Genomic DNA, 17,598 nt, shown 5'->3' with positions numbered 1-17,598 from the left:
ATCTCATTTTCAGATTTTAACATTCATTGCACTCAAGGCTGTTCATGTGTCTTCTCTGTCCGAAATGTGTTAAACAAATGTGAACATGGTTTGAAAAAGGAGTGAAAGAAGCGATCTATGTCCACTTTGAACAGAGGTGGTGGCTTACGACACCAACTGTCTGCCATCTATAATCCAGAGATTATATCTTTGAGATCCTTTCCCAGATGCCTTAACGCCCACTCACATTCACTCACAGCCTTTTGACCCCCTTGGCTCATGTGATTAGGTAAAATGGTAAATGGTAAATGGCCTGTATTTATATAGCGCTTTACTAGTCCCTAAGGACCCCAAAGCGCTTTACATATCCAGTCATCCACCCATTCACACAGGTAGAGGATCACTAGGAGGACCAGACATCAGCTAGTTCCTTTTAGTTTTAATCATTTAAATTTGTGGCGCTTGGACCTTAAATTCTTCCTGTACCACTGAAAATACACTTCAAAGCTTTAATTAAAATCTTAGTAATATTAGTAATATTTGTTTATTTATTTTATTAAGACCATGAAAGTTTCACATACCTTTTCTGTGTATCTTCATTTCAGATGGTATCCAGCACTCTGAGCCTCTCCTGCCCGGTCCAGACGATGACACTGTTTTGAAAAGTCTCGACAAACAAATAGACACAAGTGATAATGGGAAAAATTAAAAATGAACAAATGTGACAAATATTTCAAGAGCACTGTCCGAGTGACTCAAGTACTGACACTTTTATTGGAAAAGTTAAAAGTAGAAAACATTCACGTAGCTGCTGCCAGTTTCACAGTTGTGTAACTGTCTTTTTAACCAGCAACAGGGAAAACCAAAAGTAAATATATAATTAAAATGTGTATTGGATGGAGAATTTTAGGGTGTTTCTCACCATGTCACTATGATCTGAGTCCATATTTCAAATTAAAAGCTGTTTCGCTTTATTGTTTGTGACAATTGCCCGCACGTGAGGAGACACGTCAGCGTGTGGTGACTCCGCCCCAAGGTGGAGACATCTGCTCAGAGGCAAAACACCTGTACTCACCCGGACCATGGACACAGCTGCTGCTTTAAAAAGCACCTGAGACCTCAAAGGCCAACAAGTAAAAGAAAAGTTCACAGACTGAGGAATCTTCCTTTGTGAAAACATGAACTCTGAACTTTGAGGTGTTTCAGGATGATAACTACTTCAGTTATTCTCTCAGATTAGTTTGACATTTTCTCAATTAGATTTGAGTGAGATCCTGGAATGAAGACGGACAAAAATTGTTTGTTCAACAAAGTTTTCTTTATAGTAATAGTCTTCGGTTTGTTCATATGTTTCATCACGACAAGAAACATATGAACAAAATCAGGTTTTAGATCCCCCTGAAAACTTTGGTCTTCCAAACAGGAAAATATAAATGTAATTTATATTAAGAAGGAAACAAAGTTTTCAAAGTATTTTATATATTATATAAATAAATATAAATATTTAGTGTTTTTAGTATCTAATAAAAAATACCAGGTTTTTTTTCAGATATTAAACAAAAACTTTTAAATGTAGTCATAGATATGTTTAAAAATGTACAAACTGGTGAGAAAAAACAATTGTCATAAAGGAAACCCAGCCTATTTCTCTGTTAAGGTTTATTAAGTGGAAGAGGAAAAAACAACATACAAATCCATCAATACAAATACAGAGAGCACAAAAAAGTTTACATTTTCATATGGAGAAATATTTTTATACATGAAAATAATCACGAGCAGTGATAGGCTACAAGGCTAAAGAGTAACAGGAAAGAGCTCCACTGAAACAAACAAGATGCTCAGGTACCACCCATAATATCCAACCGGTAGCTGACCATTGTGCAGGCGCAGAAATGCCACAATATTGCTGCAGAGAAAATAAAATGGAAATTAAAATGCAGATTTCAACCTACAATATGAAAGACTTCAGTCTATTTCAGTTTAATGAACCCAGCAGTGTCTCCAAAATTGTGGTAAAACCAGAGTCCAGCATAGAGCGGCTGAGTGAATGTGGTCTGGACTCTGTGGAGGAGAGTCATGGTTTTAGTGACACTGTAGAAGCACAAAATACCTGCTCTGTGATCCAGGTACACTCCTACTCTGGAGGACCCAACATTTGAAATAGGAGTTTGAATGTTGTTATGCCAAAATGTGGAACTGTTTTTGGAACACTCTAATGCCCAAGACTTGACATTACGCCCAAAGGCACATTCATTCCTCCACCATGCTCTGCTAATGTTCTTGTATGCGACTGCTATAATAACTCTCCCTTTCCTCTCCACCTCCCAGTAACAACGTCCAGTCAGACTCTCTTTACTCAGGACCTGCAACCATCCAGTGAATTTGTCTTGATGATCAAAATAAGACTGTTGATGCTTCATAAATGTTGCTTTTCTGTTGTCCTCTGATAATAACAGCTGTTTGTGTGCTGTGTTTGGATCCAGTGTGATTTCACATGAATATTTTAAGAATCCAGCTCTGGTCTTTGGCTCTGGTTGTGGATCTGGCACTAAAACATCCACTTCAGTGACTGTCAGTGAGATGTTTGTCCGTTCCTCTCTCAGAATGTCCTGTAGTTTATCTCTGACCTCTGACACAGCTGCTGTCACATCCTCAAAGTAGCTCAGAGGACGGATATTGATGCTGGATGAGTCTGTAGACTCACTGAGTGCTGACAGTGAGGGGTAGTTGTGTAGAAACTGGATGTGATCCTCTGTGTGTGAGAGCTGCTTCAGCTCAGCATCTTTCCTCTTCAGCTCAGTGATCTCCTGCTCCAGCTTCTCCTGAAGCTCTTTGACTCGACTCACTTCAGTTTCCTGCTGGGATCTGATCTGCTGCTTCACATCAGAGCTTCTTTTCTGGATGAGATGGATCAGCTCAGTGAAGATCTTCTCACTGTGCTCCACTGTTTGATCAGCAGACTGATTGATGGCCTCCACCTCCTGTTGAAGCAGCTTCACATCTTTCTCTCTGTCCTGGATTCTCTGCTGGATGTTTTGTCGACTCACCTCCAGCTCTCTCTGCCTCTCAGTCCTTTCTGCTGCAGCTGAGACTGTGTCGTGGCCTTTATGTTCATCCACAGGGCAGAGATAACAGATACTCTGCTGATCAGTACGGCAGAACATCTTCATCACCTCATCATGACGAGAGCAGATGTTCTCCTGGAGCTTCTTGGAGGGCTCCACCAGCTTGTGTTTCTTTAATGGAGCCACATCATAATGAGGCTGAAGGTGTTCCTTACAGTAAGAAGCCAGACAGACTAAACATGATTTCACAGCTTTTAACTTCATCTCAATGCAGAAATCACAGGCCACATCTTCAGGTCCAGCATAGCAGTGATCAGCAGGAGCAGCTTGGAGTCCAGTCTTCTTCAGCTGCTCCACTAAAACTGCTAACATGGTGTTTTTCACCAGGACAGGTCTCGGTGTGAAAGTCTGTCTGCACTGAGGGCAGCTGTAGACTTTCTTCTCGTCCTCTCCATCCCAAAAGCCATTAATACAGTTCATGCAGTAGCTGTGTCCACAGGGAATAGTCACCGGATTCTTCAGCAGATCCAAACAGATCGAACAAGAGAAAGTTTCTTGGTCCAGCTGAACTCCTTTCTGCGCCATTTCTCCTCTCAGTGTCAGCGACTGTGTGAGTTTCACTTCCTTATAACTGAAACTAATGCAGTAAATGGGGCCTGTCAGCTATTCCACGTCACTACATGCTGGTTATGTCATCCAGGGAAGGACGGACGTTGTTTTGCTGTGCTGTATTTTAATGTGAAGTGTACATATTTATTTTTTATATTGCATGCATTGGTTATATTTTTGTGCAGTGTTTTATTTAGTTTGCATGTTTTAGTTGCCGGCAAATTGTCCTGGAGAGACTCCGCCTTTTCCCCCGTTTTTACTAATTGGACACACCTGAGAGAAAAGAAAAGGTAATTTACAGAGTGCTCAAGGACACATAAGAGGTTTGGAGCCGGTGTTCAACGAAAATGTAACACGGAGAATGCGAGACAGACAGAGGAAAGACACAGACGATCAGAGGGGAGAGCGAGAGACGATCAGAGAGTAGAGATGATCAGATAGTAGAGATGATCAGATGGAGCAGACGACCAGCGACTGGGAAGAGAGATTACCAGCGACTGGAAAGGGGAAACGATCAGAGGAAAAAAAGGCAGATGACCAGCGACTAGGGACGCGTAGCGGCAGTCTGGTGGCAATAACGACAAGAGCCAGCTCGTGCACTGCGGGAGAACAGAAGCAGTGAGACCGCGGTGCCGATTGCAGTTTGAGGAAGCGGCGGGCGGAGTTGAGAGCTCTGCCCACCCGGGTAAGTCTTTGACTTATCCTTTTTATAAAGTAAACTGCCAAAGGAATAGTGACTGCCGCTCCCTCCCTTTCTTCAGTGCACCAGGACGTGGAATGCGGGGAGGAAGGCGAGGACTCCGCTGGGTTTCCCTCTTTGACTACTACGCTGGACCTCTTAGTTTTCTGTGACTTTTAGGCCGTGGTGGATTCCACTGGACTTTTAATGTTGTGTGTTATTGATTTTTATTGTGTCTTCCCTTGGCCAAGGTTGTTTTAATTCATTTTATATTTTTAACTATTTAAACATAATAAATTATATTTTTAATTCTACAGTTTTGTTTCGTGTGCTTTTCCCTCGGCGGCTCCATTGCTCTGCCCGTTTTGAGGAAGGTTTCCTTCCTTTAAAAAACACAAATCACCTGTGGAAAGAAGATAAGAGAAAGATAAAACTCAGCCTTTCCGCACCGGTGTCACAGTTACACCCATCTTCAAAGTTTAGATCTGAAGGGGAGGGAACACAGAAACATGTGGACAGAGAGGAGGTGCTGAGTCAGAGAGTGGGAGGAAGTGGGAGGTTTATCAGACTGTGTGTCATTAACACTTTTTATAACGGAGCATTTTTCACATTTTAAAAATACTATTCAAACTTTTTAAAAATTATCTTCTACATCTGCTAAATTAATCATTTTATTCATTTCAATAACCACTGACACTCTAACTACATGTCTCTGGACTCTGAGGAAGCCAGAGTGCCCAGAGATAAGGACAACATGCAAATCACATCGAAAGGCTTGTACAGATCCTGCACAGGACATAGTATGAGACCAGTATCACCTTCAGTGTCATACACACTGAATTGTAATTGTTAGGGTGCCTGGGTCGTTGACCCAGAGGTTTAAGTTTTCATTATTATTGTACTTTGATTTTTGCCTTTATTTATCATTTCTAGTCTTTTGGTTTCTTTGTCTGAGTTGTACCTGCTGGTTTCTGTTCTGTGTTGCCTCCCCTGTCTGCTGTATCCCCATGTCAAGTCTGCGTCTCTGTGTTATGTTTCCATTTTTACTTTGAAAGTCCGTGTCTCATGTTAATGTGTCTGGTTTTGCTTCCTTTGTCTTTTTAGGCCTGAGTTTCTGTCCAGCCACCTGTTGCTGCTGGAGGGTCCGAGAGGCCCGTCCAGCAACCTGCCTCCGCTGGAGGGTCCGAGAGGCCCGTCCAGTCTTCGTTGCCTGCAGTGCCACCACCTGCTTCTCCATCTGCGGCTTCCACGCTGTCGTCGCCTGGTCCTGCCTCGCCTGGTCATGAATAAACTCTATGTAGAGGGGAAATGTACATACCAAGTCTACATTTGCACAAAAGTCTACAGGAGAAGCAGCAAAAGTGCAGACATTCTGAGCAGATACTCTGTACAGATGCTAGTGTTAGAAATTCTCAAGTAAAAGTAGAAATACTGATTCAACTTCTTTACTCAAGTAAAGGTGAAAAAGTCAGCAAGAACAAAGCAAAAGTAAAAATCAAGTTTTTTGCTGGATGTCAAACATATGAAATACTCTTGAGCAAATTTATTTAGCAAAATCCACAATGGTATAACCATGCAAAATAAAAGATGCCCAAGTGTGCACCCTCATGCTTGTCTTTGAACTATATGTGAAGCGTACATCTACAGCTGAAAAGAGACTGTTTCCATAATTTGTGAATTTACTGATTTGTTGTTAATGTGACACTTTTTTTCATGAACTGCAGATGATGAAATTCTCTTTATTTGAGAAAATATATCCTTATACTAGTAACAACTTCTTTACTATGTGAATAAACTATTTGAACAACTAAATCAGAATCAGAATATTTTATTGATTCTGATTCTGATTCAGTTAATGGGTTCAGAGTGAAATCCAATACACACAGTTTAGTTTAGAATCACAAATTAATCTAACCCCACTAACTACATGTCTCTGGACTGTGAGGAAGCCAGAGTGCCCAGAGATAAACACAAGGACAACATGCAAATCACACAGAAAGGCCTTGCACAGTTGCACAGTGCTGTAGGCCTTAAAGCCTTTCAATAGATATAAGAAGATGGTTAAGGCAAGAGATTACTATTTTGTCTTTTACATTGGTGCAAATGGAGGAATAAATGCCCAAAAAAGAAAGAAGGTTTTTAAAATTGACCACGTAAAACAGTTCAAGTACCTCTGTGTTTACGGAGAGAAGGGGATATATGTGGCGGACAGATAGTCGCTTCACCAATGACCTGGGCTACTTTGAGCTGGTTAACATCAACGACAAATGTAAGACTAAGTGCACAGACACAATTGATAATCTGGACAATAAGAAAATCCAGATATGTTTTCCACAGGGAGCAATACAGAAATAAAAGATGTAAAACAAGTAGCCATCCTGGGCAACAGAAACAGCAGAATCCTCCACATGCATCAAATATTGCAGAGCGCAGGGGTGGAATGATATCAGTCACAGATGCAGCGCTGCAGAACGGAATCAATCTAAAAACAGCAATCAAAGAAACAGGCAGCAACATTGGCCTGAGGAGGTTTATGACCTACTTTGTCAGCATAAAGAGTAGATTCCTCCAAAACTCTTTCCAGGAAGCACTGAAATGCAGGAATGAGAACTTTGGAAAGATCCGACAGTCTTTGTTGTTATCTGTTTGTGCTGCTTTTTAAAGGAACAATTGGATTGTTTATAATTTGCAAGAGTACATGTATTTGTTTGGTTGATTTAGCAGAAGCACTGTGGAAAATTTTACAAGGACGTGCGCTTACATCCATGTAACAGTACAAGAGAGGCACGGCTCAGCAGGTTCTGAGGTACCTGTTTACAAAATGTTGTATCCTATCTAAAGATTCTTTACAATTTTACATTGAGAAACATTATTCTTGAAATATTTGACCTGTATGAAGTATCATGTCTTAAATGTATTTCACATCATTCATTTTTGAACCATAAGACTAACAAGCTGAAATGTAACAGGAGGGAACTTAAATACTGACTTAGCTAAACCCTATGACACACGAGGGGGAAGCAAAATAGCTGCCCTACCTAACACAAAACAATTAAGCAAACTCAAACACCCCCTGGCAATGAAGCATGTTGTTCAGTCCAATGAGGCTGTCAGCAGTACTTCCGATCCCCCAGCCTTTTGCCAACTAGGAAGGAGAAGCCAAACCTGCAGGTATCTCAAACAGAAAGACTTATTAATAAAACATAAAACATAAATTTGACCATGCAGTGTTGATATGGGTGCACTCCATATAAACATTGTAAGGTGTGATGGAAAAGGTAAACTAATTTAATAAAGAAACAATATAATAGACAATAAATAAAATATATTTAAAGTAGGGACTGCAAAGTAAACTAAAGTGAAGCAAACTAGTGGTGAGGTGTGGAGCTCACCATGTGTGGCTTGCCATCACAAACACAAAGCCAACAACAAAATGCAAAGATGAAAACCACCGCAAGAATTTTTTAAAGCAATCAAACCACTGTGAATTCTACTTTAGAAACAAGAACAGATAGAAACGAAGGCTGCAACCTGACTGGTTACACGTTTGTTACCTGTTGAAGTTCAGAGTTTGGCTGCTGTGCTGGGGTCAGCATTGCTCAGCTTTAACGTCACTCTTGGTTCTTGGCTAGCTTAGTGTTAAAATGCCATCTGTGCAGGTTGTCTGTGCGAAGTTGTGTTAGCAGGATCATGCAGCTGTTTCTGTCCTGGACACAGTTTACACTTTACCATCTCACGCTTATCCTTTTGTTTAAAAAAAAAAAGTAATGTCCATGTCCAAGCTGTAGACTGTGCCACTATTTTCCTCCTGCAGCACACAAAATGAGATCAATTCCACAAATTTACCCACTTGAAACCAGTTCTCTACAAGAACTTGATTCTTTTATATAGTTCAATTCATTTTTATAGATTTGGCGCCAAATCACAACAACAGTTACGTCAAGGCACTTTATGTTGTAATGTTTTCTTGTTGTCATGTCTGTCGTTGTCCACCAGGTGTCTGCTTTGGATCATTTTTTCTGTGTAACTGTTGTTTTACACCAGTGATCAGAGTTTTGTTTGTTGGTTTTTTTGTGGTTTGTTTCTTTGTTTGGATTTGTTTTTATCCACATTTGTACATATGTCCGTATATTTTCACCAATAGCTATGACAGGAGATGGGACAACCCTGGAAAAGTAGTGCCAAAACAACCATCTATGCCTAAATGTCTTCAAGACAAAGGAGGTGTTTTTGTTAAATGAAAGGGGGGCAAATCATTCATCTCCCAGAGATTCACAAATCTCACACCGGCAGGCTAAGAGAGCAGTCCATATCTGACTGAAGAGAAGAAAAATCTAGCACGGAGAGGCTGTGAGTCACAACCAGTAATGCTGATGCTGCACTGAGAGACCATGGGAAAAACTGATAAGTTTGCAGTTTATAAATATGAAATAAAACACTTCAGTGCTTTAAAATTTTTAATAACTTTGTCCATGATGACCTAAATTAAAAAACTTCTCCATATACTGATTGAAAGAAAAACATTGCTTTAAAAATCAACAAGTACGAGATTGACTGATGAATCTTCCTCTGGTCTAAACATGAACTTTGTGGGGTTTTAGGAGGAAGATTTCTTCAGTTATTCCCTCAAGATTATTTTAGCATTTTTCCTATCATACTTGACTGAGACCCTGGAATGAAGACAGAAAAAAACGTTTTTTTCAACAACGTTTTATTTGTAATTATAATAATATTAAATTTCTTCATGTAGTGAATTTTAAAAACAACGGACAATCTCATCTTGATTACTCCTTAAAACTAGAGTTTCATAATACCTCATTTGTCATGACTTCCCCCCCAGAAAAGTTAGTCTTCCAGTTATACATTTCTTTCCAAGTGTATAAAGTGATGATCACTACTCATTTAGAGATCAGCTCTTTTTATGCAGTGAAATGTTTTTGTAGATGAAAATGATCATGAGCAGTCATAGCCTCCATGGCTAAACAGACTTAGGAACATCTCGTTATAAAACACTCAATAACATCATTCAACATCTAGAAGATGTTGGGGTAATGATTGATTTACAGCTGATCTCTGTGCACAGCCAAAATGTCACAACAATGATGAAACTAAAATACAGATTTAAACCCACAATATGAAAGACTTTAGTCTATTTCAGTGTGACGAACTCAGCAATATCTCCATAATTATAGTAAAGACTCAGTCCAGCATAGAGCGGCTGAGTGAATGTGGTCTGGACTCTGTGGAGGAGAGTCATGGTTTTAGTGACGCTGTAGAAGGACAAAATACCTGCTCTGTGATCCAGGTACACTCCTACTCTGGAGGAACGAGGACCTGAGACAGCAGTTTGGATGTTGTTGTGCCAAAATGTATAACTGTTGTTGTTGCAACAATCTAATGCCCAGGATTGGTCATCGTGCCCAAACCAACATTCATCCTGTGCTGTCCTGATACTTTTAGATGCTACTGCTACAATAACTCCTCTTCCTCTCCTCAACACTTCCCAGTAACAACGTTCAGTTAGACTCTCTCTACTAACGACCTGTTTATAAGAAGTGAATCTGTCTGGATGATCAGAATAAGACTGTTGTTGTTTCATTAATGTTACTTTTCTGTTCCCCTCTGATAATAACAGCTGTGTGTTTGCTGTGTTTGGATCCAGTGTGATTTCCTTTGAATATTTTAAGAATCCAGCTCTGGTCTTTGGCTCTGGTTGTGACAGTAAAACATCCACTTCAGTGACTGTCAGTGAGATGTTTGTCCATTCCTCTCTCAGAATGTCCTGTAGTTTATCTCTGACCTCTGACACAGCTGCTGTCACATCCTCAAAGTAGCTCAGAGGACGGATATTGATGCTGGATGAGTCTGTAGACTCACTGAGTGCTGACAGTGAGGGGTAGTTGTGTAGAAACTGGATGTGATCCTCTGTGTGTGAGAGCTGCTTCAGCTCAGCATCTTTCCTCTTCAGCTCAGTGATCTCCTGCTCCAGCTTCTCCTGAAGCTCTTTGACTCGACTCACTTCAGTTTCCTGCTGGGATCTGATCTGCTGCTTCACATCAGAGCTTCTTTTCTGGATGAGATGGATCAGCTCAGTGAAGATCTTCTCACTGTGCTCCACTGTTTGATCAGCAGACTGATTGATGGCCTCCACCTCCTGTTGAAGCAGCTTCACATCTTTCTCTCTGTCCTGGATTCTCTGCTGGATGTTTTGTCGACTCACCTCCAGCTCTCTCTGCCTCTCAGTCCTTTCTGCTGCAGCTGAGACTGTGTCGTGGCCTTTATGTTCATCCACAGGGCAGAGATAACAGATACTCTGCTGATCAGTACGGCAGAACATCTTCATCACCTCATCATGACGAGAGCAGATGTTCTCCTGGAGCTTCTTGGAGGGCTCCACCAGCTTGTGTTTCTTTAATGGAGCCACATCATAATGAGGCTGAAGGTGTTTCTCACAGTAAGAAACCAAACACACTAGACAGGATTTCACAGCTTTTAGCTTCATGCCAGTGCAGAAATCACAGGCCACATCTTCAGGTCCAGCATAGCAGTGATCAGCAGGAGCAGCTTGGAGTCCAGTCTTCTTCAGCTGCTCCACTAAAACTGCTAACATGGTGTTTTTCACCAGGACAGGCCTCGCTGTGAAAGTCTGTCTGCACTGAGGGCAGCTGTAGATTTTCTTCTTTTCCTCTCCATCCCAAAAGCCATTAATACACTTCATGCAGTAGCTGTGTCCACAGGGAATAGTCACCGGATCCTTCAGTAGATCCAAACAGATCGAACAAGAGAAAGTTTCTCGGTCCAGCTGAACTCCTTTCTGCGCCATTTCTCCTCTCAGTGTCAGCGACTGTGTGAGTTTCACTTCCTTAAAAATGAAACTAGTCTGAGCTCTGATCTAAACAACATGTGTTGCTGCTGTGAATGTGGCCTGTGAGCTCTTACAGATTGCCACATGTTGCTTACACCCATCTACAAGTGGAGATAAGAAGGGGAGGGAACAAGTGAACATGCAGACAGACAAGAGGAGCTGAGTCAGAGACCGGGGGGGAGGGGCCTTATGGGGCAGTGACTCATTACAGGAAGCCAAGAGATGTGTGTTTAACACTTCTGCAGCTATGGCAGACAATTAAATACTCCGATGGCAGAATTTACAGTCTGATATGCTCTGATAACTTTAATTTAGTGCTGCTGAGCTTTGTGTGTTGTAAACTATAATCTATTGTTTGTGATAGCTTGTTGTTTCTTATAACATGTATGACTGTCAAGCTGACATTAGTTGTCTTTTATTGGCATATACTTTGTTGTGCAGTCAGAAACCCTGACCAGGAGTCTTTGACTGAGGTTTCCTGCTTGTCTCTAAACACTGCATCAGTGTTTATGTCCAAAACTCTCAAAATGTCAGAAAATAATTATCTAGACAGAATTTCACCAATATCTGTAAAATTAAAACAAATAGAAATAAAATGAGCAGATTTAAAAATGAAGAGACAATCCCTTTATTGATTCATCTGGTGACACAGCTGATTAAACCTCAGCATGTTTATTTATAAAATGCTTTGTACAGACATATAATCACTAAGTACTGTACAAATAACAGACAAGGGGCTGTGCTCTGAACCCATTCCTACACTCACTCTACACCCATGACAGCTTGGGGTAAAAAAGAGCTAATAACACAACTGAGAGGTTTACAGGATTGAGTTCACTTGCTGATGAGACAGCCCTGGAAAATTATTGCCAAAACAAGCATTTATGCCTGAATATCTCAGAAAGAAAGGAGGTTATTGTGAATTACATGAACGTGGAGGAGCATTCATCTGCCAGTACTCATGAATAACTCAACTGTGGAAACAGTGGACAGCTTTAAATACCTCCGAATACACAAAGACTTTATATGGGCTACTCATTAAACTGTTGTTAAAAAGAAAACCAACACCTTGGACCTGAAATTCTCAAAGGAACTTCAACTGCAACACAAGAGTGTGCTCTATATTTTTATGTTTATATATTACAGTTAGTCCTTGAGGTTAAGTGGCTTGAATCAACCTTTGTTGTGATTTGGTACTATATAAATAAAATTGAATTGAATTTAAATTGAATTGAAAGTATTTCAGGTGTTTCGGGAGAAAAACTGAACAAAAAGTTATTTATAGTAAAAGCCTTCACTTTGTTCACATGCTAAACATTAAAAACAATGCATGAAGTTATCATTGATTGCAATTATCAAAGGTATAGGATTATAACATCTAAAGCTGGGGATACACTGTGTTTTTTTCAGTCGCAGTATTCAGCTCCTGCTCAAACTGTACCACTGAATCGCAGGGGTTAGAAGTTCGTAGGTCATCGTTCTCACATTATACGCCCCGATGCGACCTGCGTGCTCACAGTGTGCGTCCAAATTTTAGCTTGGTAACATTTTGTGTTACCAAAGGTTATATTATTTAGCTAATATATGACACAAAATCTGTCTCTCGCTCTCCTTCGCTGACACACACACACACACACACACACACACACACACACACACACACACACACACGCACACGCACACGCACACACACGCGCACACACACACACACACGCACACACACACCACCATCAACTTTTCTAAATTGCTAATGAAAACATAACTGAGCAGCAAAGTCCATCTAACTCTTCACGGTTGCTGTGGTCGTGATAGTTTTGTGAGGACACATTGAAAAGCCTCAGATGAACTTGCCAAAGTTCTACAAGTTAGGCGTCCATAGCCTTTGTCTAGATCACACGCTGCACTGCCATGTTGCTCCGACTTTTTCGCTTCTGTGTTTGGGCACGCGCAGTGTGAGAGGTTGCGTTAAATTGGCTTGTGGCACTGCTTCAACAGTGGATACTCTCACGAGGGGCGACCAGGATTTCAAAAAGGTTTGACTTTCTTGTGACCATATGATTGCTGATCGGGAACTGGTTGTGAGGTGTTACTCGCTTCTCGTTACTCCATGTATACTACACAATGCATGACACATTAAGGCGAAACTCGGGCCGATCCCAAAAATTCTAGCTCAAGTGAAAAATCCACTCCAATTTAAACCCACAACAATATGAACGAGTTCAGTCTATTTCAGTTTGATGAACTCAGCAATATCTCCATAATTATTGTAAAACCAAAGTCCAGCAAAAAGCGGCTTAGTGAATGTGGTCTGAACTCTGTGGAGCATAGTCATGGTTTCAGAGACTTTATAGAAAGACAAAATACCTGCTCTGTGATCCAGGTACACTCCTACTCTGGAGGACCCATGACCTGAAACTGGAGTTTCAATGTTGTTATGCCAAAATGTGTAACTGTTTTTGGAACAATCTAATGCCCAAGATTTGTCATTACGACCAAATCCACACACTTTTCCACACCCTGCTCTGCTAATGTTCTTGTATGCGACTGCTACATAAACTCGCCCTTTCCTCTCCACCTCCCAGTAACAACGTCCAGTCAGACGTTCTCTACCCAGGACTTGATAACAATATCTGAATCTGTTTGGATGATCAGGATAAGACTGCTGATATTTCACAAATGTTGCTTTTCTGTTCCCCTCTGATAATAACAGCTGTGTGTTTGCTGTGTTTGGATCCAGTGTGATGTTACGCGAATATTTTAAGAATCCAGCTCTGGTCTTTGGCTCTGGTTGTGACAGTGAAACATCCACTTCAGTGACTGTCAGTGAGATGTTTGTCCGTTCCTCTCTCAGAATGTCCTGTAGTTTATCTCTGACCTCTGACACAGCTGCTGTCACATCCTCAAAGTAGCTCAGAGGACGGATATTGATGCTGGATGAGTCTGTAGACTCACTGAGTGCTGACAGTGAGGGGTAGTTGTGTAGAAACTGGATGTGATCCTCTGTGTGTGAGAGCTGCTTCAGCTCAGCATCTTTCCTCTTCAGCTCAGTGATCTCCTGCTCCAGCTTCTCCTGAAGCTCTTTGACTCGACTCACTTCAGTTTCCTGCTGGGATCTGATCTGCTGCTTCACATCAGAGCTTCTTTTCTGGATGAGATGGATCAGCTCAGTGAAGATCTTCTCACTGTGCTCCACTGTTTGATCAGCAGACTGATTGATGGCCTCCACCTCCTGTTGAAGCAGCTTCACATCTTTCTCTCTGTCCTGGATTCTCTGCTGGATGTTTTGTCGACTCACCTCCAGCTCTCTCGGCCTCTCAGTCCTTTCTGCTGCAGCTGAGACTGTGTCATGGCCTTTATGTTCATCCACAGAGCAGAGATAACAGATACTCTGCTGATCAGTACGGCAGAACATCTTCATCACCTCATCATGACGAGAGCAGATGTTCTCCTGGAGCTTCTTGGAGGGCTCCACCAGCTTGTGTTTCTTTAATGGAGCCACATCATAATGAGGCTGAAGGTGTTTCTCACAGTAAGATGCCAGACAGACTAAACAGGACTTGAAGGCTTTCATTTTTCTTCCAGTGCAGACATCACAGGCCACATCTTCAGGTCCAGCATAGCAGTGATCAGCAGGAGCAGCTTGGAGTCCAGTCTTCTTCAGCTCCTCCACTAAAACTGCTAACATGGTGTTTTTCACCAGGACAGGCCTCGCTGTGAAAGTCCTCCGGCACTGAGGGCAGCTGTAGATTTTCTTCTTTTCCTCTCCATCCCAGAAGCTTTTAATACAGTTCATGCAGTAGCTGTGTCCACAGGGAATAGTCACTGGATTCTTCAGTAGATCCAAACAGATCGAACAAGAGAAAGTTTCTTGTGTCAGCTGAACTCCTTTCTGCGCCATTTCTCCTCTCAGTGTCAGCGACTTTGCGAGTTTCACTTCCGTATGACTGACACTAGTCTGAGCTCTGATTCACCAGTGTCAGCACATGTTTGTCACATTCATCTTCAAACTGCAGATCGAAAGGGGAGAACACGGAAACATGTTGACAGAAAGGAAGTCTTGAGTTAGAGAGCAGGAAGAAGATGAAGGGTGTGATTCATTTCAGGAAGAGGAGAAATACTTGCTGAACACTTCTTATAACAGAGCTTGTTTCACATTTTTTTCAAAACTTGTTTAAGTCTGCTAAAATAATTTTAGCTTCTTTTCCTTCATCCCAGTGCAGACATCGCTGCTTTTTCTGTCTATTCCTGTGTGCCATTTATATAAAAGGTAACTTTTGACAGAAATAGACCATGTGTCATGTGAGAATATGGAGCCCATGCCTTTATTGGACGTAAATGTAATATTTTTTTTAAAAATACACATAGTTAATTAAATTATTTTAGTATCATGTCATGAACAATCTTTTCTGACCAAACAGGCTCAGACACCGTTATCCACAAAGATATCAAAACTGGAGCAGTGAGATACAGACAGGTGACAAATTAAAGGAAAAAACTTCTTCATGAGGTTTTTGTGTACCATGTGCCCTCAGAACAGCTTCAGTCTTTCACGGTATTGATTCTGCAAGTCTCTTAAAATCTAAAGAACAAATGAAATGGGGAAAAAAAAGGTTTTTTTAGAGTTTTGATGAAATTGTTAAGATCACTTTATTTTACAACATTCAAAAGATAATGATGAAATCATGAATCATGAAAGATGTTCAACTTGGTTGAGACTGCCTGGCTTTGATGGCCAAAGCGCATGACTCACACCATTTTCATACTCCTGAAATATTCTATGATCCTGCTGCAGTCCAGTCCCATCAATATAGAAATGTTTCACCCTACAAAGTGCCTGTGAAAGTGCTGTGGTCAGACGGTCCAGTCTGAGTATTTCAGACACTTGCTGATCTATTGGATTTTCTATCACAACCACATCTAAGATCTACAGAGAACGGTCTAAAAAAAGTCTAGCAAGCTGAAGTTTTCTGGGTGAACATTTTTTGTTGATGTCAGAGGTCAGAGGAGAATGGCCAGAGTACTTTGAGCACTTTTGAAGGCAACAATGACTCAAGTAGCCGCTTGTTACAAACTAAGGCAAGCAGAAGAGCATCTCTGAACATATAACATGTTCCTCTTTGAAGGAAATGCCCTGCAGCAGCAGAAGACAATGCTAGGTGCCATTGCCATCAGCTAAGGATGAGTTTTGTGCTGCAGCATTTGAATTATACCTCTGGTATCATCTCATCCTTTTGTGCAATAAAAATAAAGGTTATGTCCATATCCACTCTGCAGACTGCACCGTATTTTCCTAATCTGGTACACTCTGTGCAGAGGTGGGTTTTTTCTGTTCTCAAACTGATCTCCCTGTTGGAGCTCAGTCTGGGGAGACTTATTTTTTTCTCCTTATCTTTCCTCATGTGGTGCATTTTCCATTGTTATACCTCTCTGACCTGTCTTCCCCATGTGATGTTTCTGTGTAATGTATGTATTGTCAGAGGTTAAGATGGCGCCGCCATTGCGTGCAATAGGTCGGCAGCCTTAACATGAAATTTCCTACTCGTGGGACTAATAAAGGTATCTTATCTTAAACTGTAGCAAGTGTGAGTGGAACTGATGAGCAGAATCAACAGGCAAGGAGATTAACAAATCCAAGGAATTTAACTGTTGGGAACCAGTTTGTGACTCCCATCCCTAATGATGACAGATTTCATTTATAGAAAGTAAAACACAAGCAAAGTGAAATCAATCAAAAAGGATGAAAAGTATAAAAGAAAATACAGATTTTTTGTTCAAAGGCCAAACGTTTTAGTGAGTCTGGATGTGTGGGGGCAGTTTTATACAACTCAGTAACTTATACTTATCAAAATCCTAAAATATTCAGAAGCTTTGTACAATTCAGATTTTAAAAGATAGCTCAGTTTAAGACCGTAGAAAACCAACATCTCATGTCTGTGGCGTTTGAAAACTAAAGTCAACTGAATACAAATTTTGTGGGAAGATGATGAAGTGTTGTAATGATTACCACAAACACTACTGATGTTATACATTGTGGATGTAGTGAAGAAAAAGACGAAGAGGGCTGGCATAACTAAAGAGGATGCTAGAAACTGTGTGATATATTGGAAGATGAGTCACTCTGGCGACCCCTAAAGGGAGCAGTTGAAAGAAAAAAATGATTGAAATCATTTTATTTTTCTTACTATGTTGTTGTTGTAATTTTGCTCCCAAGAGCTGACATACTGGTTTAATGATGCTGAAATGTTTCCTGCAGTTTCCATCAGTATTTCTGTCAAAACACTCTCAGATTTTAATAATAATATAATGTCAAAACTCTAAAACGAATTTCACCCAAATCTGTAAAACTAAAACAAATAAAAAGAAATTGAGCAGATTAAAAAATGAAGCAAAGGAAGAAAAAT

At 40.8% G+C, this 17,598-nt stretch overlaps 3 protein-coding genes across 3 annotated transcripts; all 3 read right to left on the bottom strand.

The window, feature by feature from the left end:
- Nucleotides 1–1,596: 1,596 nt before the first annotated feature.
- Nucleotides 1,597–3,678, bottom strand: LOC146687039 (tripartite motif-containing protein 16-like). Its single transcript, XM_085437949.1, has one exon. It carries the CDS (start codon nt 3,627–3,629, stop codon nt 1,950–1,952), a length of 1,680 nt encoding a protein of 559 aa, XP_085294075.1. The 5' UTR covers nt 3,630–3,678; the 3' UTR covers nt 1,597–1,949.
- Nucleotides 3,679–8,781: 5,103 nt separating this feature from the next.
- On the bottom strand, nt 8,782–11,267 carry LOC146687038 (tripartite motif-containing protein 16-like). Its single transcript, XM_085437952.1, has one exon. It carries the CDS (start codon nt 11,153–11,155, stop codon nt 9,482–9,484), a length of 1,674 nt encoding a protein of 557 aa, XP_085294078.1. The 5' UTR covers nt 11,156–11,267; the 3' UTR covers nt 8,782–9,481.
- Nucleotides 11,268–11,801: 534 nt separating this feature from the next.
- On the bottom strand, nt 11,802–15,110 carry LOC146687037 (tripartite motif-containing protein 16-like). Its single transcript, XM_085437989.1, has one exon. It carries the CDS (start codon nt 15,093–15,095, stop codon nt 13,422–13,424), a length of 1,674 nt encoding a protein of 557 aa, XP_085294115.1. The 5' UTR covers nt 15,096–15,110; the 3' UTR covers nt 11,802–13,421.
- Nucleotides 15,111–17,598: the final 2,488 nt, after the last annotated feature.

This window comes from Copadichromis virginalis, linkage group LG18 (genome assembly GCF_057382275.1).
Source record: "Copadichromis virginalis isolate Kocher_CV1m ecotype Utaka linkage group LG18, C_Virginalis_male_GT1.1, whole genome shotgun sequence".
Lineage (NCBI taxonomy): Eukaryota > Metazoa > Chordata > Actinopteri > Cichliformes > Cichlidae > Copadichromis > Copadichromis virginalis.
Note: the sequence above shows the minus strand (reverse complement) of the source record. Positions and strands in the feature narration are given on the sequence as shown.